Source organism: Perna viridis, chromosome 1 (genome assembly GCF_037379345.1).
Source record: "Perna viridis isolate PV_CMFRI_1.1 ecotype Kerala chromosome 1, ASM3737934v1, whole genome shotgun sequence".
NCBI classification, from domain to species: Eukaryota; Metazoa; Mollusca; class Bivalvia; order Mytilida; family Mytilidae; genus Perna; species Perna viridis.
In genome coordinates, this window is record NC_142445.1 from 48006888 (window position 1) to 48033868 (window position 26981).

Sequence of the window (26981 nt, forward strand, 5' to 3'; positions counted from 1 at the left end):
AACAGACCTTATTGTATTTGTTTATGTTCTCTATACCAACTGATTTATGAGAATAAAGATATATAGATGGGTTATTAAGCATGTTATGTTCGGTGTTTGGAATTAAAAAATGTTCTTGAAGAAATTCTTCGTGCGTGTTTCATTAACTGTATATCTCGAACCCTCAAATTTTGACCTACTTATTGAGATAGGTGACTTTATACGACAAACCCGACGACTTCTCGTCAATTTTACTTTCATCTGTGGCAACACCCCTTTTGTGTATGGAGATCATGCGTTTTGCATACCTTGTCAAAAACAAAATTTATAAGCATACTTTTTTCTCTGTGCTTAACATCCTACAATTTGGTTTAGAACTGGTAAGGGTTATACTGTTACAAGAATTAAGTCATAACTATAAAAGTAGTTTTATAGTCAATCGTCGTCATGAACGGGCATGGATCGTTATTATCATGTACCTATCTGCACCATGAGAACCGATATTTTCACCATCTAACATTTATCCTCTTTTGTCTACCTGGTCCAGAATTTGGTAAAGTCCGCGGGTTGCTCATTAACTGCTATTTCTTATTTCGTAGTAGAAAATATTACACAATTAAACACTCCTAAAAATCAGTTCAAAAAGGTCTGAATCCCTTGTTACAACAGAAATAAAAAAACTTAATATAAATCACACAAATTTGCAAACTAAGGACTACTAGTAGTTAATTGACACGCCAGTTCCAGAACAGTTTAAACCTACAAAAAGTTATGTCCCCATCGTATGTAAAATCAATCCCAATTCCTCCCACGCGGGGTTGAAAAACATGGTACATCACAAGTCAGACAATAAGGACACAACCAAAGTCATGCCAAAAACTGCTTTTAAATAAAGTGTTTTAATTTCCATGCAAAGACTCTATAACAGAATCAATGTTAATACAACAAAAATGCTGTCCTTAACGATTTGACAACAACATCATAACTATATCCTATTCAACGGTTTGAATATCAATTCCTTGTTTTGAGTAGAATATTACCGTAAAACAAACGGTGGTGGATACCCGCACGTATTATTACTTTACAAGTACATCTGTATTTGAGAATGAGTTCCTTGTATCGGTTTTAAAAAATATGAATGTTTTCATAAGCTTGTGATATCGAAAACCTTAATGTAGGAATCGCTTAAGTATAGATTCCTTTCGTTAAAATCCGAAACATTGTTACAAATACCGTCAAAATATATATATATTTAAATCATGCAATATTCCCAAAATTTTGACATTATACATCCCTAGTTTTGACTTCCAATTGGCAATTTTTTCGTTATTTTTCTACTTTTGTTTCTACTTTCATATTATTTTGGCTATTTCGTGTTTTATGTTGTATGTGTCTATTTTCTGTACTAGTGTTTTCCTTGGATTGTGATCTTCTTGATGACCGTTCGAATCCTTCCCAGTTTCCGTTTCCTGTACTATTTATAGGTTTTTTTTTTACGTCCGTGACTACCCTGTCGGGTCTCGCATTGACGATTCCGTTTCCGATGTTGGTCTAACATTTATAACATATACAAACTAGGTACCTGCTGATATTTCCATATTTTCGTTGAAAGTAGCTAGGAGTTATAGGAAACCAGAAGGAATGGCATCAGGTTTGCGAAGGTTGCGATTGGAGCATATACGACTGATAAACTGTGTACGGTGTCAATTGTGGAGCATTTATATTTCAGCATTATGTATAGTTTGTTATCTGAATATGCATTTTATGCAAATACCTAGGCGTCCTGAAATTGTGCACAGCTTTAGGTCCTACACTATAGCATAGACAAACTGTCTATATACTTATAATATAGAATTTATAGTCCGATTTCCTCTGACCCAGCGACCCTCCTCTTTTTTGTTTGGATATTGATATGTCAAGTTGGGGTCAGAATGATGTGCCAAACAAGAAGTTAAAGATTCAGCTGTACCGTGGAGTGCCACCCTTCAACCGTTTCTAAGTTACGACTTTCAAGTTAAAATCGAGCACATTACACCTACCTTGTTTGATTACTAGATCATTTTCTTGTATGCTGTTACCATATTTGCTACAAAAATTACATTTTTATTGAAATTTTGATCATTTTTCACAAGAGACCCTGCTTTGTTGACATTTTGCTCTGTTCTGAACGAAAAATAAGCTCCATCGAATTCTAGTCACTTCGACACCTGGTTAAATCGGCAACAGATATAGTCACTTCAGCACCTGTTTTTAATTGGTCTTATATGATTGATTAAAAGTACAAAATCTAGCTATATTGTAAAAATTTTGGTTAATAAATGCAAAAAAAAGAAATTGGGAAATCATATTTTCATCTTCTTCTCTGAATCCACTTGGCCCATAAAACCAAATTTAGCAGGAATAATGTCAAAAACATTTAAACGTAAAATTAAGTCAACATGATCACAAGTAAGAAGTATGATGTGCTCTTCACTGTTGGTCAATAGATTTAGAATCACTATACAAAACGACTACTGTAATTTACAGCACTATAAACATAGACACTATTGACAAGGCAAAAAGACATTGCACAAATTTGTTTAAGGCATATTGTTTCAATAATCAAAAGTCGTCACAATTCATCACAAGTCATACATGTGTATAATGTTCACTTTGCTGTGGGGCCATAGATAAAGGCACACTCCCTTAAGAGATGACTGGCAGTGTGGGAAACTATTTTTTCCCCAACTTGCCATTATGGCTAGTGGAATATTGATCTTGCTAGCCAAATAGAAATTCAACTAGCCAAATTTTTTGTTTTTTTTTTGTCTGTACTGTCATCTGTTTTCTCTTGGATCTGACCATCTTCTGCTTTCTTTTTCTTTCTTCAGTTATCTTTTCATTTGTTTTTTAAATTTATCAAAAACTTTTCCATTTTCAAATATTTGCTCCTTTTGAAGTTTTTCATATACAATAAGTACTCCATTTCTGAACTCACATTTTAAAAATAAAATTATATTTCAACAGATTCATCATTATGAAACAAGAAAATGTTTATCATTGCTTCTTGTTCATTTTTATTTTGACAATAAACAAATAATTTAAGGTAACATATCATAAATTACCAAGATAAGTTTGTTTGAATACTAATTCGAGATCAGGAACGTCAGGTAGGTTTTGGCACATCCCGTTTACCAGAAATTAAAATGGCAGATCGTAAACAATGCTTTATATCAATAAAATTGTGCATATGATGCCAAAATTCACTTGACATATTAGCTAAAGCTAAACTTCTTAACATTTAGGGAACATGTTTTAATGTATGTTGTTAAGGGATGTTTAACTAAATAACCTGTTGGCCGGTTAACTTCCCTTGGAACTCGCCAATCAAATGACTGTCGCCAATTGACGATTGTAAGCTTATGAGAACTTGCCAAATTACACATATACTCGTATTTGGCAAGCTGGCGAGTGGTGGTTTCCCACACTTACTGGTGCTGATACCCTTCTTGACGTAGCTGTTCCAAAGGGCAAATACATTACCCTGGGCTTGTCTTCTCTTCTTACTTCAAAACATCAATTAAGTTTTTATTAAATTTCATTGTATTCTTTTGTGCATATTTCAGATGATTTGTTTGTCTAAAAAAATTTCAAATATTTATTAAGAATACAAAAATTTAATTTAAGGTATATGACAAAATATTTAATAAAGTATGTGCCGAATAAACCAAAGACTGGTGCCGATTTAACCAGGTCCCCATTTGGCTACTCTCGTCTCGTGCCGCTTCACATGTATTGCGATTCAAAATGTCAACACAGCGGGGTCTGTCCTGAAAAATGATCAAACTTCGATAATGATGATACTTTGTAACACCACATATAATTGTTAAGGTTACCCAGTTTCATATATGCTTGTTGGCCTATGAATTTTCAAAATATGATAATTTTGAATATATATGAACCTCTCACCAACTTTATTTGGTACAGTTGCAATTTGGAAGAGTTACAAATGTGTAAATAAAATTAAGAAAGTATAGTGAAGTATAAATATAGTATTTATGTTCAATGTATTTGTACTTTTATTTATTTGCATCACATTATGCCTTAACTAAAGTCAAACATGACCATGGGAAAATGATACAAAAAGCAGACATTGATGCTTCTTGAGGTTATATCTATACAAGTATAACTTATGGCACACATCACATTTGTATGCCTTTTCCCCATCATGTTTCATTTGGTGGACCAGTGCAACTTGCTTGTAGGTGAAGCATTCGTTACATGTCCCACATCTGTAATTCTTTTTGCCTTCATGTACAGCTTCTTGGTGATGTCTTAAATTCTGGACTGTTGCAAAAGATATTCCACACAAAAATTTCTGGGTATGGCAGAGTAGGTCAAGGCATGTCTTCTTAGTTCTGACTGGAAGTGGAATCCTTTAGGGAAATCTTCACAACTGATAAGTGGTTCTTATATTTTCTTAAGTTGTCCTTAGTGAAAGTTTTTCCACATACTATGTTTTACATTTGCAAGCATAAATCTGCATATATTGTTTTATTTTGTTATATTTTAAATTATATCAAAAACAGACACCACATCATTTTATACACTTTAAATGGACTATAGGGATTATTTTTGGCATCCAAGTTCACCCGGGTTAATGCGATATCGTTAACACGGTGCATATCTCTAACACGGTTGAACAAAAACAAAACAAACCCGAACATGTCAGAAAATGGTAAGTTTCTGCTATTTATTCATCTTTTTTCAGGATAATTAATACGCCTATAACTCACATAGTAATGATTATTTGACCGTACATGTAGGATTGATTCAGTAACTTAAGAAAAACGACGTGTCAGACTAGGTACACCCCAAAAAAGACATGTTTTTTTCATATATTTTCATCGAGTGTGGAAGGGGAGAGGAAGGATATGACACCTCAACACCTTATGTCAGGTTGTTTTACAAAAGTTCAAAATAAGTAAATAAAAAATGAACGTATTAATTTCTTGTTTGGAATATGAATTGCAACATTATGTTCAGTAATTAGCCCCCTACAGGCTTTGGCTGCACTCGTCAGTCCGTCCCTTTGTTGGTCTGTCAGTCAGAAAAATGTTTTCTGCATTTTTTTTCTAAATGCTAGCAGATATTGAGCTGATTTTTGGTATGTGAGTCTGTCCTGATGAGTTACAGATCAAGATTAGGTTTTCTTTTTGCCTTGCTGAGTTTTGTCTGAGTTATGGATCTTGAGTTTACTGAAATTCAAGTTTTCCGCCTTTTTTTCTAAAGGCTTGCCGATTTTGGGCTGATTTTTGGTATGTGAGTCTACCTTGATGAGTTACAGGTCATGTTTACATTTTGTTCTGCTTTGCTGATTTTTTCCAAAGTTTCAAAATCAGGGTCATTTCCTCAGTTTGTCATTTATACTTCATGGTCCAAAGTAGTATTTGGGTCAGTGATATAAACAGCTGGTAGGGGTCTATGTTTCGTTTTGCAATACTCTCAGAATGCTTGTTATTCATGGAAATGACTTGACTCATTATTTGCTAAAACCATGTTATATGCATTGTTCTCCATCCCTTCTAAATACATTTATACAGCTGTTGCCCTCTTGTATATCGTGTGTACTGTTGTAAACAACTATTTCTTCATTAATCAATTTCATTTGTATGTAAAGAAATGATACTTACCAGATTTGAAATTATACCCTTTTACAGTGTTTCATACCCTGCATCCTTCTGTTCCATGTATTTATTATATATTTATGCGATGGTTATGCAAAATAAACTGGAAATTACTTGTCTATTGGTAGAATGTGAAGGACATATATATATGGTCTCAGAATAAGCTCATTTGATTTAGCTTTGTTTTGTTAAAAATAACTTTAAATCGAGTATTTTGTACCATAAACTTGTGTATCCCTTCCAAAAATCAATTATTTGTTTGTTTCTCAACCAATTCTCAACTAAACGTTAGACTGTGTGATAGTAAGAATGGGGAAACTTTCACAGACCCACGTTGGGTCTGGGAGTAGGCCAGTGTGTCAACAGAGTTGCCAAGCTGCTAGTAGAACGTACTCTGGCAGAGTTCTTTGATCAGGTATCCTGAAATCTGGGCTAACAGACATATACTAACATAAAGGCAATGCAGGATTGTCCAGTCGGGGAACATTTTTGGGAAGCAAACCACAGAGTTGACAACATGAAAGTAACTATCCTGTTGAAAACATCTTCAGATGAAAAACAAGAAAAGTTCCTAGAACACCATCTTTTTCAAGATAAGTTTTGAAGGGCACCTTGTCTCAGTGGTAGGAATTAACAGCTTTATCTTCAATACTATTTGCCACTGATTAAGACCGAAGGCCGAAAATTTAGGCTCACATTTATCAATTTGTTTTTATATTTTATTCATATTTAATTTGTATTTAGTTCCTTTTTTACCTTATAAATGTGGCTTTCGTTCACAAATTAATTATTCTTACTAACATAACACCCGTAAGGGCGGTTGTACAAGATCGGTAAGGATAGTCGAGACGGTAAAAGCCCACAATCATCATCTTAAATACTGATACCCAATACGTTGATGTACTCTCAAATTGTTAGAGTGAAGAAATGCTCTCGGACTCAACAGTGTCAAAATTTTTTTCTCTGAAACCATTTAACAAAATTAAATTAAAGGTGGCATAACTGTTCCTTAGGGTACCCTGCACAAACTGATTGTTTAAAATTTTTCATCAGTATAAAAACATGGCAATAATTACTTAAAATAGAACATAGGGGTCAAAATGCTCTTTTTGCTTTTTAGCAGAACTGTAGAAGAATCATAAAGGTGAAAGCTATTCATAAGATAAACATGTTTTTCTGAGTTGACTGGCAGTTTGGAAATTTTCTGTAAGGCGACCGTTTTCAAAATGGCTGCCAATTTACCACCAATTTACCAGTTGCTCGGATTCCAATGATTTTTGTTTTCTTTAAGGAACATGGTACAGTATAGTAAGGTGAAAGGTATTGATTAAAATTTGTTCAGGGCAAACATTTTCAAAATGGCTGCCATTTCCCTGCTAATTTGTACACTTGCTTAAATTTCAATGATATTTGGTTTATTAGTAAACAATATTGTCTTCTGAGTTGAAGTGATGATGTTCTTTTTCAGCAAATGTATGGTGGGCTAATGCCCCCTCAGACCCATCAGGATAACAGGGCATAGGGGGAGTCCTGCCCAAATTTTTTCCAGACATTTTAAAAATACTTTGAAGGCATTTCCAACATTTTACAGTGCCTTAGGTACTCAGTTGAACTTACAGCATTCATCAGTAGATGCTCTTTTTTAGCAATTTTTTGTCAAACATGGTAACAAAGCATAACACCTTTACTTGCAGTACTTAGTTAATAGGGCATGGTTTGCCAGGTGAGCGATCCAGCTCTTTGAGAGCTTCTTGTTTTCTCATTTTCTGTATTTTATAAGCAGCAAAAGAATAAATATTTACAAGTTTGAGTACTGGTAGTGACTTTAATCAGTGTCCACCTGGAAAGTTAGAGTAGAAAAACGAGACATTAAACACTAAATCAGGATCATAAGACTACATATTATTGTATTTTGACTCATTTTGTCTGTGAAAGAATTTCAATATAAATAGAATTAAAAAAAGAGTTAAAATAATATTTTGAGATGTTTTGACTACTATAGTAGGCCAGAGCAGGCATTAAATGAAGAGGTGGATGCTGCTTCCTCTATTTTTGGGCAGGAGAGGTGGATGCCACTTCCTCTACTTTCAGGCAGGAGAAGTGGATGCTGCATCCTCTATTTTCAGGCAAGAGAAGTGGATTCTGCTCCCTCTATTTTTGGGCAGGAGAGGTGGATGCCGCTTCCTCTATTTTCAGGCAGGAGAAGTGGATGCTGCTTCCTCTATTTTCAGGCAGAAGTGGATGCTGCTTCCTCTATTTTCAGGCAGAAGTGGATGCTGCTTCCTCTATTTTCAGGGAGGAGAAGTGGATGTTGCTCCCTCTATTTTAGCTTGTTGGGAGACTAATGTTGCACATACATTGATCTTTACTTGATTTTGTGTTGCAGCTATTGAAGAGACATTTCAGCTGTGTCCAGGTGCAGAGCAGACTGGTTTACAGAAAAGAAAGAAGGCCAAATGAATTCCAAAAAGCATTAAGGAGATCAATTTATACTTCCCAAGGTAAGAAGATGATTTTGTCTTTATAAATTTTAGAGATTGTCAGATGTATAAACACTTACAGTGGAAAATATGTAATACTGTAAAAGTAGAAGTTTTTGTTGGGAATTTAATTTTGTTTATTTCATGGATAGAACAAATCATTGAAAATAAAAAACCCACAAAAATGTATCTGCAAATATATACAGTGAAACTTCCCCAAATGGGACCCTTAGAAAACTGGTCTTCCCTTCAAACCCGCTGTTTTAAAAAATCACGGCTGATATACCTTAAAACGTGTGTGTTTTGTCTTCAATAGACCGGCCACCCCCTAAAACCGTACATCAGCCGGCTTTTCACAGTTTTAGTTACATATTTAAAAACAACCTCTCAATTCCGGCCGCCCGGTGATTGTTCACCTGTAACAAATGTGTGAACAAAACTGTAAATGATTACATAATATTACGCAATTAATAATTCATTCACTGACCGGTTTGCATTTCATCAGTGGACAGATGATAATTGAAGGGGACAGTAGTTTATACAACAAATTTAATCCAGACATTACATTTTGTCACCGGTTGGCTGTTACGTGGTGTGTATACACCTCAGGCAACCGGGGTCATTTAATAGTACGATCTTTATGATCTTTTAACTGTTAACTAATGTGACCTGTACCCAAGCCAAAACAACATAGGGGTGAAACTATTAGACTTTGTTGATGGTTAATTTACGAAAACAATACAAATAATTAATTTCCATCAATAGCCCTTTGATCTTTAATACACATTCTTTCAAATCCGTGAACATTATTTTGTCAGCAGTACCGTTTGTAAAATCAAATCATTTACAAACGATGCAAGATTTGAAATGTAATAAAAGGTGAAAAGTTTTGAATTGGCCTTAAACATGTCTCGACCAACAAACTGACAAGATGTAGGGTTATAGAACACATTAATGGAAACTGCTCTTAGAATGCATTGCTATTTTTCACAAAACCGGCCACCCCTATAAACCAGCCTTTTTTTCTATTCCCAGAGAGGATTCTTCCCATTTGTAGGATTGTTAGTCATGATATGTATTTGATCATGTTGTGGTGCCATTTAGATTAGACAAAATTTACAGAAGTTATGGGAATTAGTTGAATTTGTAATGCTACATTATAGGAACACTGTGGATACCACTCCCCAGAGAATACTGTATTGATTTCGTTAAAAATTATGCAGGATTGTTGGTCACAATATGTAGTTTATCATGTTGCGATGCCATTTTGATTACAAAAAAAAATACAGGAGTTCTTAGACTTTTATGCTTCAAATTTTTAGGGGCAGTCCTGTTGCACTTGGAACTAGCTCCTTGGTCATATTTGTTATCTGTTGCATAAAGTCAACGGATTCTACTTAATTCAGATATTTCATGTTATGAATTAGAAAATGAAAAAACTAAAACGGATAAAGTATATCATATACTACATGCTAGACCTTAAGATTCAAACTCCTTAGTTGAGAATTTATTTTTTTTTGTATGAGATCTTGGTGATAGTTTATATACATTGCTTTTATTTATCTTAACCTCCATTTAATCATATAAGTAGCTTCCTATTTGGTCTTTTTAACAATGCTTAATAGGCTTTTACTGTAATAAATCAGCACTTTATATAAGCTTCATTTTATTGGTATTTAAGCTTGTTTTGAGGTAGTACAGTTTAAACTTGCTGATATTGGAGAAGGAATTCGAGAAGTCCAGATTAAAGATTGGTAAGTCATTGAAATGCCTAGACAATCAATATTTTCTCAAAAACAACCCCTAAGATACATGTAGTATTGATTTTTTTTAGCTCACCTGGCCAAATGCTATGTGAGCAATTGCCAGCACTTGGCATCCATCGTCGTCTGTCTTCGTCTTGGGGTAAAAATTAAATTATATAATATTTTTCACAGAAAATGAAGTAATGTTAACAAAGAACCTCCCATAAATCTTGCATTTTTTGTGGGAGTCTATTCCTAATGTGGGAGGTTTATCAGGTATGTCTTAATTACAATTGACAATTGTCTGCATTGAGTAAACATGTATTTTTCCAACACTTGATTGCAAGCACATGAAGCAGTGTGAGCTCTATCATTATTATGTGTACTTTCTAAATTTCCCTTAAGGTTCCCCAATGTACTAACGAAAAAAAAGTCATGTGCTGGAAGTAACAAAAAGTGACTGTCCTTTTTGAGAAAATTCATCATTTCCTTCAATCAGACAAATAAAAAAATATAGGTTATGATAACGTTTCAGTAAAAACAAGTTCATCTTTTCTGATAGTTTTCAAGTCTTTTTCTAATTTGTTTTACTTATTTAAGGAAGAGAATGTTATGTTTATAAAAACTTTGGGAAACACGTGGATATATGTACCTGTATCTCCACTGTTCCACTGTTGCTGTTGTCAAGAACCTAACCTGCCTCAGAAAAAAATAAAACTCTGATTATATTATCAAAATCGAAGCATAGCTTTTCTAAGATAGGAAGGACAATCATTTTGTTGTTTCAATTTGCAGCTGTCGTCTGAATTTGTTTACGTCACATAATATGTGTAAAATACTCCCACCATCCGCAGAGAACTGTAATATTTCCGGTATCTGTACAGATTGATCTGACAGGCCAAAACTGACATGGATGTTGCTAGAGATGCCCTTAAGTGATAAAAATGTAAAGTATTGCGAAGTGCTATAAAATTATTAACCATTTTGAGAGCGAGGGGAAAGGGGACGGGATATGCTCATGTGGTTGGTATTTTGGGGAAAAAAATTGTTCAGGTTATTTGATCATTTATTGAAAAAAAAATCCCCCATTAATTAACAAGACAGATTTTCAAGTAGAAATATTGATTTTGCTTGCTGCTAACATATAAATACAAATATTGCATTTGCAAAGCAAATATTTTCATCCGGGTTGACCCCTGACCCCCCCTCTTTGTAATGTCCTTTTTTACGAGTCTCGCACAGACGGTACATGTATGGTAAAGCTCATGGTGCTTGTTAATTACACATTCCTGATAATTTAAATTAGATATTTTTTTTTCTGACAAATGGCTATGCAGTTAACATAAATCCTCTGTTCTATTTATATTATTGTGTATCAGTTATACATTCTAACATTCTATTGGTTGATATTGATCAGCTGGTATATAGAAACCTGTAGTATTGAGTACTATTTTGTGTTACTGGCAGTCATTACCAGATATTGAGAAATATTTTAATGTTATCACCCTTCTAAAAAAATTTCAGAAATATTTTAATGTTATCAGCCTTTAAAAAAATTTCAGAAATATTTTAATGTTATCACCCTTTTAAAAAACGCACAGATGACTTTGACATTGTGGTCAGACAATATTTTCAGCATGATTTTCTTTTTGATTCAAAAATACAGTTGAACTTCACTTGCCCAAACTCTAATGGCTCAAACACCTTGGATTTCAAAGTACCAAACTTTTGTCCTACAAAAACAATATAAATAACTTTGGATTTCTTGAACTTTGATGTGTTGAAGACTTGAATTCACTTATAATTCTTACAGAATTACCCTCACTAATTTAGACTTGTTAACCATTTTGTCAGCTTTGGTAATAAAAGGAGTGAAAAACTGAAGCCTTATCATTAATCCAAGTATCATTTTAGGTAATTATGGGTAATATCTGTGTAAACACTAATGAAGCACTTTTAATATATAACATAGTTCTGATTGGGGTTCAGCAATTGACCGAAGTTGGCATGATGAAAGAATCAAATAAAATGTTATGTAAACAAATTATTGACCAGTGAACTCAGACTTTGAAAGTTTTCAAAAGCAAAGACAGTATTTTTAATGTCAATCTTCTAAAAGTGAATAAACAATGTCCAAGAACTAATAAAACTCAACTTCTAATGATGAAGTTGAACTTGGACCTGCATGAAAAAAATCTGGTAGTCTTCAAACTTCAATTTCTCAAACTCCCAATAACTCGGAACACATTTGAATGGTCAACTGGAGTTAGTTGAAATCCATGAACTTGTGCTTTTCCCTAAATTACGAAAATTGATAACCACGAATGTAAGTACTTTCACAGTACTTCTTTTTTTTAAGATTTACTCAATATAAATCTTTTAGTTTGTTGTTTTTGGAATCAATTTTCTTGTTTAGAGCGAAAGTAAATATAAATTTTTTGGTACAGGTAATTCATGCTGATATTCTATTCATAAAAGACTTATTATCATTACCAAGATTTAAATCATTTGAAGATAACGTTTTTCCGAAGAAAAACATTTTTTTGATATTTTAGGTTTGTAAAGATTGGTGATCATGTCAGCCAATTTGACAGTATCTGTGAGGTACAGAGTGATAAAGCAACAGTAACAATCACCAGTAGATATAAAGGGACCATCAAAAAACTATATTATGAAATAGATGACACAGCTTTAGTTGGTACTCCTTTAGTTGACATAGAAACTGATGCAGATACTGGTTAGTAAAGGCTGCCTCCTGATTGTTTGTTCTTTCCAGTGTTTTGTTACCCAGAACTAACATTGAAATATAGAATACAGCAATTAACAAAAATAAATCCAGGACAAACACGAAAATGCAGACCCACTGTTAATAAAGAAAATTGCATAAAATTCCTGCAACTACAGGGTATCTTTTATGTGTAAAGATAGAGATTTCTGTTGTTTTTTGTATTACTGGAAAACAAATTGTGGTTGTATATTGGTGTGGCATCATTGTCCCTGTCATTGTCCATAGACACTTGGTTTTAGTCTGATAATTTAAGTATTACTGTTAAGTACTTTTATTTGTTGATATCAGTTTTCGTGGTTTTAGGGAAAAATTACCAGTTTGTTGATTCTTGAATATCATACAAACGAATGGTAAAATTTCTTTTCGTTGGGAACCAAATTTTGTGGTTTACCGAACCCACGAAAACCACGAAATTTGGTACCCCATGAACAATGATACTTTCACAATAGCTGTTTGATCATTTTTAAATTTTATAACAATGTTCCAAACCACAAAAAAGATTAGTATTGATTTTGGGCATTTATATGATCTCAACTGTTTTTGTGTTAGGGGTCAAAAGGGGCCAGAAAGAATCTGTCATAAAATTTATTGTACTACACCAGTAAAAGCATATGGATGTCTATGATATTGTTCCACAAAAGGAAAAAAAAGGATTGATTCTGGGGTTAAGACTGGATCATTTAAGAAATTAATTAATTTTGATGTCGAGACAAATTCTGGAATATAAGTGAATGGTTTTCTTTGAAATCATAGTGCCATACCCTCAAAGAAAAATGATTGATTTTGTGGGATAAAACTTGAACCTATTAGGAATAAGAGGCTAAAGGGGGCAAGGAACACATATATTTCTTTAGTCTGAACTTGAGCTGAAGTGAATAGATCTCATGTAAATTTAAGTACAAGTTGTCATACCACGAAAGAATGACTGGAATTGATTTTTGCATTTGTTCCTTGAGCCAACTTAAGAATGAGATGCCACAAAGGGACCAAAAATGAGTAATTTTTCTAATTTCTGGATGACTACTTGAGTGAAAGGTAATGAATCACTTAGAAATTGTATAATAATGTGCAAAATTCCTTAAGGAAGATTTGGATTGATTTTGTATGTCTTGACTGGAGTCATTTAGGAATAAATTGTAATCAAAATTCAAAGCTGTATCTAGTTTAAATGGTGTGTACATATTTGCCCACACTGTTCAGGTTTGTCAATGTGGTTTATCAAGCTGTGCCCTATGAAACATTTTATTTTAATTTCAGGAAGTACTAGTTCAAGTTCATCCTCCTCAGAAGAAATCTCTAGTTCCTCTGATGATGAACACTCTATGCAGAGAATTCGTGGTCGTAAAGTTTTGGCAACACCTGCAGTGCGACGTCTTGCCCTGGAAAATAAGGTAACATGTGATCAATATTTTGTTATGGTTAATAGACATGCTACTGGTAATTCATTCAGGAGTTTGATCTACTTGGTATTTTATAGGTTATGCATAATGGACATTTTCATAACAGAATTCTCAGCTTTTGTTGGAAGGAATGTTTTTTTATTTGATATATTGCTTTTGCAAGATGACTTGTAATGTGTCTCCCCTTTTAATGTTTGTTGGTCATCTATATCCTGTTAACTGATTGAATAAGTAATCTTTTAGGTGATGCATAACGGAAACTGATTCCTCAGCTTCTGCTGGAGAGGATGCTTAGATATTTGGTGTATTGCTTTTGTATGAAGACTTTTATCATGTCTTCCTCTTCCAGGTTTGACAGTAATGGTTGAGTGGGGGTATTCTTAGCAACATAAGGTTAGGATGCAACATCTTGTTGAAATATCAAGCAGATAGAAAGGGTCGAAACATTAGGAAATTATTGATATTATCACAAATTGAATTCTTCTGTTTCAGATCAAGCTGAGTGATATAGAGGGAACGGGTAAAGATGGTAGAGTTTTAAAGGAAGATGTTTTAAAATATCTAGAAGCAGTAGCTACTGGTCAACCAGGTATTTAATTGGTCTCTTTTGTAACATTAACACTGAACTGTGAAAACTGTCTAAAACAAACCACTTTCAGCCAGTATAGACAGATGTTTAGTTTTCCAAGGTTCAAAATACGTTAAGGTTGATACAATGGGACTCTAAAAAAGTGTCTGGTTTAGAGAAGTTTTTTAATAGTTTAGGGTTCTGTTTAGAGAGGTTTTTGGATTGTTCAGGGTTGTTTAAGAGGTTTTTGGATTTTTCAGGGTTCTGTTTTGAGAGGTTTTTGGATTGTTCAGGGTTCTGCTTTGAGAGGTTTTTGGATTTCCAAAGTTTTGTTTACAGTTAAGAGAGGCTTTTGGATTGCTCAGGGTTCTTTTTAGTGAGGTTGTTAAGATTGTTAAGGGTTATGTTAAGAGAGATTTTTGTATATTTAAGGGTTCTGTTTAGAGAGTTTTTGGATAGTTAAGGTGTCTGTTTTGAGAGGTTTTTGAATTGTTAAGTTTTGTTTAGGGAGGTTTCTGGATTGTTCAGGGTTCTGTTTGGAGAGGTTTTTAGATTGATTAGGGTTCTGTTTAGAGAGGTTTTAGATTTTATACGGTTCTGTTTAGAGAGGTTTTTAGATTGATTAGGATTCTGTTTTGAGAGGTTTTTGGATTGTTTAGAGTTTTGTTTAGGGAGGTTTTTGGATTGTTCAGGGTTCTGTTTAGAGAGCTTTTGGATTGTTTAGAGTTCTGTTTTGAGAGCTTTTGGATTGTTTAGAGTTCTGTTTAGAGAGGTTTTGGATTGTGTAGGGTCCTGTTTAGAGAGGTTTTGGATTGTTTAGGGTTCTGTTTTGAGAGGTTTTTAGATTGATTAGGGTTCTGTTTAGACAGGTTTGACTGTAATAGTTTCCTTTAATCTATTTGTTAAAAAACCTAACATGTACATGTATCATGATTAATTGAATGATTGATTATGGTTTAACACTCCGTGGCAGACATGTATTTAGAGTTTTTATTGTTTTTGAAAAATGTCACAAAGCTTTTGCAATTAAACAAAATTTAAAATATAATGAACAGGTTGAGCTTGATTAAAGTATAATATATAAAATGTTCTTAATTATGTCATTGTCTTCTATACTGTATTCTGCTCCCATTTATAAGTATATGAATTTATTATTAGTATTATTAGAAGCCTTTTTTGACAAATTAAAAGTAATTTGCAGAATAGAATAAAAAGCTTTTGCTATTATAGTGTCAGATTCTACTCCTGTGGCTCAGACATCAACAGCCCAAACTACAGCTCCTGTGTCCAAACCAATTCCAGCTGTGCCAACAGTTCCCGTTACACCTAGAATAACACTACCAGTGGGAGAAGACAAGACTGAGAAAATTAAAGGCATTAGGAAAGCTATGGTGAAAACTATGACTGAAGCCAATGCCATTCCTACATTTGGATATAATGATGAGTATGACATGTCAGCCCTTGTAGAACTTAGGTCTCATGTCAAGGCTATAACAGAAGAAAAAGGAGTTAAATTTTCCTACATGCCTGTTCTCATGAAGGTATATTATTAAGCTTTGGAATACGTTTTATAAGAATGTTAGGGATTGTTATATAGTATTCTAATCATCTAGTCTGTTTATCTTTCACTCTGTCAGTAAACTAATCACCCTATCTGTTTATCTTTCACTCTGTCAGTATTTTAATCATCTAGTCTGTTTATCTATCTTTCACTCTGTCAGTAATCTAATCATCTAGTCTGTTTATCTTTCACTCTGTCAGTATTCTAATCATCTAGTCTGTTTATCTATCTTTCACTCTGTCAGTATTCTAATCATCCTATCTGTTTATCTTTCACTCTGTCAGTAATCTAATCATCTAGTCTGTTTATCTATCTTTCACTCTGTCAGTTCTTTGTTAACTTGTGAATAAATTTTTATGAAACTACATTTGATAGTTTCACATCAAATGTGTAAATACAGTCGAACCACAATGTGTCGAATTTGGATGAGTCGAAATCTTGGATAACTCAAACTAATTTAATTGTCCCAATGAAAATTCCCTTACTCCAATACAATTTTACCTCGGATGTCTCGAACTTGGATGAATCGATAACTCAAGGTTATCAATCAGTCCCCTTGATAGGTCTTGGAAGTTAATTAACTCAGATGTCTGAAAGTGAATTAATTGGTATGAACACTGATTGCTTTATTACACTTCAGAATTTATCAGATATTTTGATAATAATAAGAAAATGATGATAGTTTTTCTTTGTTGGGATGATATCCGATCATTTAATTATGCCGAAAAACAGATGATAATAACTGATGTATTTTTATGGTTACGTTCATGTCCCTAGTAAATCTGAATTTTAATTGTTGTAATTTAGTGCACATGGTTTGACATCACTCTCAATATTGAGTTATTGAAAGCAACCTGTAATGTGGAAATTACATTTTCGATGTAGTAAGAAATAATTAAATAACAATTTCCCCTAAAACATTTGATGTTGCTCAGAATTTATAACATGTTTATAACACAACACACAAAAATTATCTTCTGAAGTGGTTTAGAAGACACCACATGATAAAGTGAGGAACTTGTATACATGTTTGTACAAGCAATACAACATGCGTTTGTCATTAAAAAGCAGAAACAATCACTGATCAATTCATTTCTGGATTGTACTCGACCTCGAATGACTCATACTTTGGATAACTCTTGGATAAAATTTTTGCCTGGTCCCTTCAACTTTGACTTACAAGGTTTGACTGTGTATTAGACTGAAGATAATTATTGTTTTATGTTCTTACATGTTAAAAAAATAATTTTCAAAGCTTCACTGTGAATTTCCTGGACAAATGACATCCTAATACTGTATACCAGTGCAAAGCTTGTTAAATAAGGCTTTCAAAATCATTATGTTTATGGCACGATAATTGAAGAAATTTTCACAAAATTGACTTGAATAAATAATACTGAAAATCAACACTAACTGTCAACATGGAGGCAAATTACTCATACATGTGAACAATATTCATACTCTTCTGTAGTAAATTACAAAATTGATTTTAAGGTACACATTCTGAGCTTTATTTTGTCTTCTTTTGATCAGCGTACACACAAATTATGCACTAACAATGCACAGATCTAGGTTCAGTGTTTTTGGTACTAGATAGGGAGTTGCTATCTTACCTGGAAGAGTAAGTGAGACCTATGAGATAATTCATTGGAAGGATTGAACTTGTTTTGAGTCCCAAGTTGGGTGTGTGTATTCTTTTTATTAGCTTGCTCACATTTTCTGCTCAATAGAAGAATTTTATACTGGGCATAAATTTGATACAATTTGTTGTATTTTTCCATTATTTTTATCATGGCAAATATTACCGGTATTCATTCTTTTTATTCTTCATATATTTATTAGATACAGCAATTATGAAGGCTAGAAACCACTAACTCCACTTCCCATAGGCTTCTATGCTAATTTGACAATATTCAATGGCTTCTCTGGACTTTACCTTAACTTTAACCTGCAGAGGACTATATATCAGCATGATTCTACATATGTCAGCTCACAATCCTCAGAATGGCATATGGGGTTAGCAGACTTGCAGTGCAGTATGGTCACCAGAAGTGAAGGGTCTATAAATAGCATGGGAAATCCCAGTGTTTTCACAAGATAGGGGTATATTTAGAAACCATTATGGAGATTAGGCTTCACATCACAAGAAGCAAAATGCACCTATAAAATGTACAGAAATGTTTTTTTTTCAGAAACTGTTTAATTTTTTTAAATAAGATAAGAACTTTTTTCACAGCACTATGAGGAACAGGGGTAATTTCTGCGTAGGACTATTTTTGCGTACGTTCCAAATGCTCATTGGTTGAATTTGTGGTCTGTAACCTAAAGAGTCACTTTCTGTCTTAGAAAAAATAAATAACTATACAAGTATCTTCCTATACACATACTGAATGCATTTGCAAAGTTTCAGTAAAATGTGACAAGCACTTTTTTAAATATTTGATTTTTAAATATAGGGTAACCAAGTTGAGCAAGCAAAAAAATGACAATATTCTACCATACTTAAATGCATTAAATATTTGCAAAGAACTTTTTCTGACTTTCCAAATAAAAAAAATCAATCATGACTTGTTTTTTAACAATATTAATAAAGAGATAGTCTTTAAAAGTAATCATTTTCTGAAAAATTGGTCTTTTTTTAAAAATTTATGTCTGACATGCCTCCCCTTTTTTCTTGATCACATGTCAAAAACCCGAAATCTTTAAATTTTCACAAAAATTGATGTCTTTGGCTTTAAATTTGTAAATACAGTGTTTTCACATTAAAACATGAACAGTAAAAGGCACCTAAAGCAAAAAAAGTACTCAAAAATGGATTTTCCATGTTGCCATCAGGAAATGCTTATATGTCCTTAACCGCAGTAATGAAAGTGAGTTTTTCCTCAATTCTAACCAAATTTTTGCTCAAATCTACACAAAACTTGATTTCAAGTGCTGATTACCACCATATTGAGGTAAATATAGCCCTCAAAATTTATATTTGATATTTTTACTAAATTTTCTACACTTTTTACAAGATAGGACATAAAAATCAGCCAAAAAGACCAATTTTCCATAATTTGGACCTATAACTAAAAAAAAATGCATATTTTGAAGGATTTATGTAGTGTATTCCTCTCATGGCAAAGTTTACAAGATCTTCAAGTAGTTTAAAGCTATTCCAAGAAACTTTTCATTTAGCCATGGCTTCATGTTAAGGCTAGAAACCACTAATTCCACTTCCCATAGGCTTCTATGCTAATTTGACAATATTCAGTGGCTTCTCTGGACTTTACCTTAACTTTAACCTGCAGAGGACTATAAATCAGCATGATTCTACATATGTCAGCTCACAATCCTCAGAATGGCATGTGGGGTTAGCAGAGTTGCAGTGCAGTACTGGTCACCGGAAGTGAAGGGTCTATAAATAGCATGGGAAATCCCAGTGTTTTCACAAGATAGGGGTATATTTAGAAACCATTATGGAGATTAGGCTTCACAATACAAGAAGCAAAAATAAAAATGTAAAGAAATGTTTTTCCTTTCAGAAACTGTTTAAATTTTTTAAATAAGATGAGAACTTTTTTCACAGCACTATGAGGAACAGGGGTAATTTCTGCGTAGGACTATTTTTGCGTACGTTCCAAATGCTCATTGGTTGAATTGATGGTCTGTAACCTGAATACTCGATAAAGTCAAAAATGTTTGACCTGTATCAAACATTGTGATGTCACACCCTTTCATTAGGTTAACCTTTATCACTCCCTTTTATTGCAATGCTGAATATTTACTGCACCCCTACTCAGAGTTCGGGTGTTAAAAGAATAGGCCTGCAGCAGCGCTAAGCTTGTCGTATAAGGGGATTAAATAGTGCTCAGAAACCTAGCCAGGGGCTAGGCGCTCTGCCCACAGAGCAACTGGGATGTGTGCCCCAGGTAGTGGAATGGGGTACCCCTGGCGTGTTACATGCTGGGGTTGTCAGGCTATAATACGGAAAACCTGGCCGCAAACCATAGTGGTGCACCGTGTTGGGAAAGATGTCACGTTCCTCGCACGTTAAAGAACCCTGCTGTGGTATTCGATAGGAGTAGGAACCTTTGCGCTTTGCCACAGGAGGCCAAATTGCCCGACCTTACCCATCCCCCCTTTTTCCAGTAGCAATCAAAATTTGTCGACCCTATTATCCTTGTGTCCCATCCTTTTTTTTTCATTTCATGTTCATTTTATCATCCATTTCGTGTTCATCGTCTGAATATAGCTGAAATATTGCTGCTCGGACGTTAAACACCAACAAACAAACAAACAAACCTACTCAGACTTCTGTATTTTCATTGTGAGGTTTCTCCTATTTCAGTGTATGATTACATGGCTAATCTAAATTACATACCTTATCACCTTCAATCAATATCAGCCCTCTGACCAGAGTCCCTCTTTCTGATATGGATAGAATTATATTGGGTATCTCAGGATGAAACAGCATGTGATATAGATTTTGCCACATTTTATTCTCTATATAATATATCATCTTTTATATATACATGTATGTATGAAAAAGGGTTAAATATCTTTTATTATTTTGATCATTTTTTTCAGGCTGTATCTATGTCATTGTTGGAGTACCCAATGTTAAATTCAGTTGTAGACCAAACATGTGAAAATATAACATACAAGGTATGTCTAAATTATTTTATTTTTCGAGATCTTAAATTTTGTTAATTTTTTATCTATTTATGTATTGATGCTTATAATAGGGGTAAAGTTATTAACAGAAAGCGTGAACCAAATGATTTATTTCATCACTAGATAAATCAATAAAAATAAGGAGTTTGAAGCCTGAGACATACATTTAAAGCATTCAAAACCGGCTTTTTAAACAACAGTGACAGAATGACATAACATATAATTTGACCACAGCCCAGTATATCTTTTCCATTGCTGAAAAACAGGAAATTGAGGGGCAAGTGAAATGTATTAAATTAATGGGACCATTGATATGGTGTAGGAATCCTACACATCAGCTAATATTGACACACACTTGTCAATTAATTTCCAATAAACAGTTAGGAGACAGGTAGACAGGATGTTTACACATTAATAAAACCACACAGACTGATTTATAAAGTTGACAATTTTTTTTGTCCGATATTGGAAAATGGTCGTCAGTCATTTGCAAAATTTGTCGGTCAATGACCAGCATTTTTGACCGTTTCTGGACCCTTTGTGTAGGATATAATAGTCCTGTTATTTTTGTTATGAAAATATTGTTTTTTTTTCAAATTTAACATCTGAAATCTATTGTTTTAACAGGAAGCTCACAACATAGGTATAGCTATGGACACTGCTGATGGACTTCTGGTACCTAATGTGAAAAATGTTCAGTCTTTAAGTATATTTGAGATAGCAGCTGAATTGAACAGACTTCAGTCATTAGGTTATGCGGGGAAGTTAGGAACATCAGATCTGACAGGTGGCACATTTAGTCTCTCAAACATTGGAGCTGTAAGTCTGTATTTTACAAATGTCTTTAAATGGCTTTATATGCTTAAAATTATAATGAACAAATTTCAAGACAAGATTTGTGTTCCTGAATGCTACTTATTCAATGCACTTTTCTCTATGACAGTTTAGAATTTTAGTACAGTTTGTTTTGTCATTTTTTTATCTGTTATTTTCTTTATTGGTTAAGAGGAGACACTTGATGCATCAGGCAGAACAAGAATATTCTGGATCTAAATTTAGCTGTTTATATTTTTCCCTCTTTTTGTAAGTGGGTATATGTAGTGATAAGGGTGTTCTTCCTTCCTTTACAGAGGGGTACCATCTCTTATCTGTTACTCCTCCTATACCACTGAATGGAATTGAAGAAAACTTTCACAAAATCTTAATTACAGGTTCCCATTATGTATCTCATATTTTAGATTTTGATTCAAATAAATTTGAAGATTTCACAGCAAAGCATGGGCTTTGTCATTTGTGAATATTGGGACATGGGGAACCCATATCTTATCTTTATTTACTCCTCCTATTCCACTAAGTGGAACTTAATAAAACTTTCATAGAATCTTTATTACATATTCCCATTGTGCACCTTTTACTTTAGATTGTGATCTAAATCAAGATGGAGATCAAAGGTGTATTATCGAGTGGGGAGTGGGGAGCATTGCTCACTGTTTTTCTAGTTAGTATAATCTAATTTCCATCTTTACATTATTGTCAAATTTGTTTTGGATTTTGATTCAACTTACATTTATATTTACAGATTGGTGGAACTTATGCTAGACCAGTTATATTACCTCCTGAAGTAGCAATAGGTGCTCTTGGGAAAATACAAGTAAGTAAATACAGGTACTTCTAAAATTAGGTCCTATAATGTCAATCAACATTTTTAAAAATACCCAATATAATGTATGGCAGGTTATTGTAATATTGTTAAAATCTGTGATTTTGAAGCAAAATGGTACACCAAAAATTTTAGCATTTTTAATTTTGGCAGATGATAAGTTGTGCACTATACTTAAGCCCAGAGTTAATATTTTGGGGAATTTATTTTGGCATTTTAGACAAACTGCTAAAATGATCAAAATAAGCACTCTGCAAAAATTACCCAATTATACAGTATCTACCACTGGGTTATTAGATGCAAGAACAGTTATTTCATCATATTTTGATAGAAATGATCATGTTAGATATGGTGTAGTACTTATTACACACAGAAAGGCCTTTATATTTGTGTTTTATATCTAGCTAATACTTGAAAAGAAAACAGAAAGAAAGACCCAGCTTGTGTGTAAATAAATACAACACCATAACTCCATGAATTAGTTTTTAAGTATATCTATAAGCACCTGCAAATACAGATAAGTATATCTGTCTGTACAATTGATATTCAACATCACTTGCATTGAAATACCTAAAAATGTCCTAACTGTGTTTTTAATTAAAGTTCCTGAGTAACGATTAGATATGTACAAAATTGTTCATGTTAGGACTTTTCATCAAAATGTGTATAAATAAATGATTGCATGATGACATGAAATCAACTAAATATTACAACACTAAAAAATTAGTCATTTGATAAAAAACTGGAACTTCTATTTAAAAATAAAGCTGATGACAAAATTACAATTGAAGACAAACAATTTCTTGAAAATGAGGTGTGCATGTATGTATCGGTTAAACACCTTTGGTGTACTATTTTTTATTATACAATCTTATTGCCTGAAAAACAAGGTTGGTGAATATACTTTGTTACAGCTTAACATTGAACACAAATTAGAAAAGAGTGCATAGAAAATCTTAAAGTAAGGTCAACATTGAAAAAAATATACATTTATTTTTTACAGCTCATTTAATGTATATATACAGGGAAAAGAATTTCTTCCTTTTGTCAGATGACAATTACCTAAAAAAAGGAGATTCAAACTTTTTATCACTCCATAGTTATTTAAATCTGTGTTTGGTGGGTTAAATCTTTTTGCTGATACCAAAGGCAGTTTATCAGGCCTTGGGTTCATGAAAAAATCTCAAGTTAAAAATTTCCTCAAGTCTTCAATTTCTGATTGGTCAAAATTTGAGTTTAAGGATTTTGAGCCAAATTTCAATTTGAGATGTTTTATGAAACTGGACCCAAGTGACTCATTTATTTGAAGGAAAACCAGCTATATGCCCTGAACATGATCATTATATGCATTGTAATCTCAGTACTGGTATGTTATATCTCTGTATTTTTGTGCCTTTAGGTATTACCTAGATTTGATGTCAATGGCAATGTAACAAGACAGCATATCATGTGTGTAAGCTGGTCAGCTGATCATAGAATAATTGAGGGAGCTTATATGGCTCGTTTCTCTAATTTACTCAAATCTTACATAGAAAATCCTGGATTAATTATGTTATATTTAAGATGAATACTTGTATAGAATATTTGGTATGCTTTATGTATTATTTCACAGATTTATACAAAGTTCTGTATATATAGTGGTTCTAATATCTTCATTTACTGTACTTGAAAAAAAGTTCAGATGGTAATTGAGTGTAGAGTGTATATTGAAGACGTTTTGACATTCTTCATTCAGGTGGGAATTTTTATTGTTTTTTTCTTGTTGTTTAATGGAATAGCAGAAAACTGGATTCAAGAAATGGTCATTTCTAGTTAGTTATAGAATATTAAATAAAACATGATCATCAGACATTTCAGCACCTTGACATTTTTTTCTTTAGCTTTACTATTAACCACAGACCTGATGTACTTCTATTTAAAGTGGAATTCTTCTCTAAATCTCTGAATTTTACCATTGCAATTCTTTTTTTCACTGAATGAAATTATAATTGCCAATTTATGCCCCTATTCATCCTCTTCAAATCAAGTTTATAACAAATATTATAATTTTTGTTCTTCATTGTGAAGAGGGAGCCTTGGGTGGAAGTAGAATTAGGAGCATGATATACATATATATATATATATATATATATATATTGTTCAATATACAAAATGCATGTACATGACTTAATTGCTTGGTATAATCAGTAGGTGTTTTATATAGTATGCAGAAAATTAATTAAAAATCATGGTTAAACTTTATATGCACCCTTTTTATGAAATAAATATTATTTTTAGGCATAAAAGTCCCATGTTTATTTCCTGCTACCTTCTCTATGTTTTTATGCCTACACAGGCAAAATTATTTCACATGATTTTCACTTGAACTGAGCAAATAAACTTTGTGACAGAGTTCATGTGAACTTTGTGTGAAATGAGCCTTCACATGAAATTCACACAATTTGTTTGCATGTGAATTTCATGTGAAAATTGCGTTAATTTCATGAGAAGTTCATGTGAATTTTATGTGATGCTCTATTAACATGAATTTCAGGTGAAAAATATCTAACTGTGTACCCCAAACATTTTATGGTCATTTGGCTCAAGCACTGTTAAAGTCTAGATTGTTTCCCAATTAACTCAATGTAAAATGTTTTTGAAAAATAAAATAATTTTCCTTCTTTCCTATCCTAATTTTTTCTTGCTGGTAGCAGAAAACAAGACTATTATTTTTTTTGTCTTAGTCAAACAAGTGTAGGGAAAAACATAGCTGTGATTATTTTTAAGGGGTTCCAATTGGTCAAAGGTCTGGAACTTCATTTACCTGCTTTTTTTACCTTTAACCCTTTAAATTGACACTTTTTTGTTGAATTCAAATATTTTTTTTTAAAGTGGATCATGGATGAAACGCAGAGTGATTTCTTTTGACGTGTTTGGCTTTAAAGTCCATTATCGTTTAAGATTTCTTTAAATTTATTTCTTCTGATGTTATCATTTTTCTAGCTTTCTATTGATTTAAAGAAGCAGGTTTAGAAATAATTTTCAATGATGAGAATTCTGCAACTTTTAATTGTGTACTAATTGTACTTATTCTAGAGAGTTTATGTACTATTTTCATTTTTTTTGCCATATGTGTGTTTTGAAAGTTGTTCTAGTGAGCTAATTCATTTTATTTGAAAACTTTAGTTACAACTGAGTCAGAAAGTCTATTTTTAGAAAAATATGTTTGACAGTGTTTTTAATCTAAACAGTTCATAATGAACACATACATTCTTTAGCCTTAAAAGAATGATAAATGATTTATATATAAGCCTTTGTTATGTCAGAATATGTCAAAATTAAATATCCATTCACAAACCATTTCGTTAAATTAATACATAGGTAGATTATTTAACTAGAAACTATTAACAAGAAGGTAATGAGACAGTAAAACTATGTGATTTAAAACCAATCATATACAATGCAAGGAATTTTAATAAGGAAGACTTGAGACACGTGACATCACTGCTAGTCTACCCTCTTACTTGATTTGGTATAATTTATTATTATTCTTTATAATTCTTGATTTATTACTTGTTTTAAGTATCCATCTTTACTGAAATAACTGGTCTACCGCTGATTCACAAGAACACTTAAACCAAATGTCTAGTATGATTAAATCTGGTCAGCTAGTCCACCGTGTATGGACAATTTCCATGAGTCAAAATTTCCAGAATGATTAAGTTTGTCCAGCAGGCACATCACTAACTCTGAAGGTCCCTTAGACAAAATATCCAGTATGATTAAAGCTGCTTACCTAGTCATCAAAGTGTGGACAAGTTCCATTAGACAAAATTTCAAGAATGATTAAGTGTGGTCAGCAGGCCCATCACTAATTCTGAAGGTCCCTGGGACCAAATGTACTGTATGATTAAATTTGCTTACCCGGCCCATCACTGGTTCTCAAGGTCCCTTGGACGAAATTCCAGTATGATTAAATCTGCTTAGGTGGCCCATCACAGATTCTAAAGGTCCCTTAGACCAAATGTCCAGAATGATTAAATCTGCTTAGCTAGTCCTCAATGTATGGACAAGTTCCATTAGACAAAATTTCAAGAATGATTAAGTGTGGTCAGCAGGCCCTTCATTGGTTCTTAAGGTCCCTGGCACCAAATGTCCAGTATGATTAAATCTGCTTAGCTGGCCCATCACTGATTCTCAGGGTCCCTTAGACCAAATGTTCTGTATGATTAGTCTGGTCAGCAGCTCCAGCACTGATTGACAAGGTCACTTAGACTAAATATTCAGTATGATTGAGTATCTTAATTTTTTAATATTGAATGCTTTACTTGTATACCATATTCCATATTGATGGCATATGTACATGTATTACATATATTTTTGAAAATATGTATACATTTCACTCAGTTGTTCTCAAGTCATGTATTGCTTTGTTATAATGAAGATGTGTGATATTTGATAAGAATCTCATCAAAAAAAAAAAAAAATAAAGAACA

General features: G+C 33.1%; 1 protein-coding gene across 1 annotated transcript; it reads left to right on the forward strand.

Moving 5' to 3' along the window:
• Positions 1-1527: 1527 nt before the first annotated feature.
• Positions 1528-26981, forward strand: LOC148629096 (lipoamide acyltransferase component of branched-chain alpha-keto acid dehydrogenase complex, mitochondrial-like). Its single transcript, XM_088543722.1, has 11 exons — positions 1528-1674; positions 8032-8146; positions 9807-9879; positions 12426-12607; positions 13916-14049; positions 14551-14647; positions 15857-16167; positions 20760-20837; positions 21474-21665; positions 22426-22497; positions 23906-26981. Exons 1-11 carry the CDS (start codon positions 1621-1623, stop codon positions 24071-24073), a joined length of 1476 nt encoding a protein of 491 aa, XP_088399848.1. The 5' UTR covers positions 1528-1620; the 3' UTR covers positions 24074-26981.

Coding starts and splice junctions, on each gene's coding strand:
- LOC148629096 (XM_088543722.1), top strand. CDS start 1,621: ATGGCATCAGGTTTGCGAAGGTTGCGATTGGAGCATATACGACTGATA. Junction 14,648..15,856: donor AGTAGCTACTGGTCAACCAG/GTATTTAATTGG, acceptor TTGCTATTATAG/TGTCAGATTCTACTCCTGTG. Junction 20,838..21,473: donor GTGAAAATATAACATACAAG/GTATGTCTAAAT, acceptor TTGTTTTAACAG/GAAGCTCACAACATAGGTAT.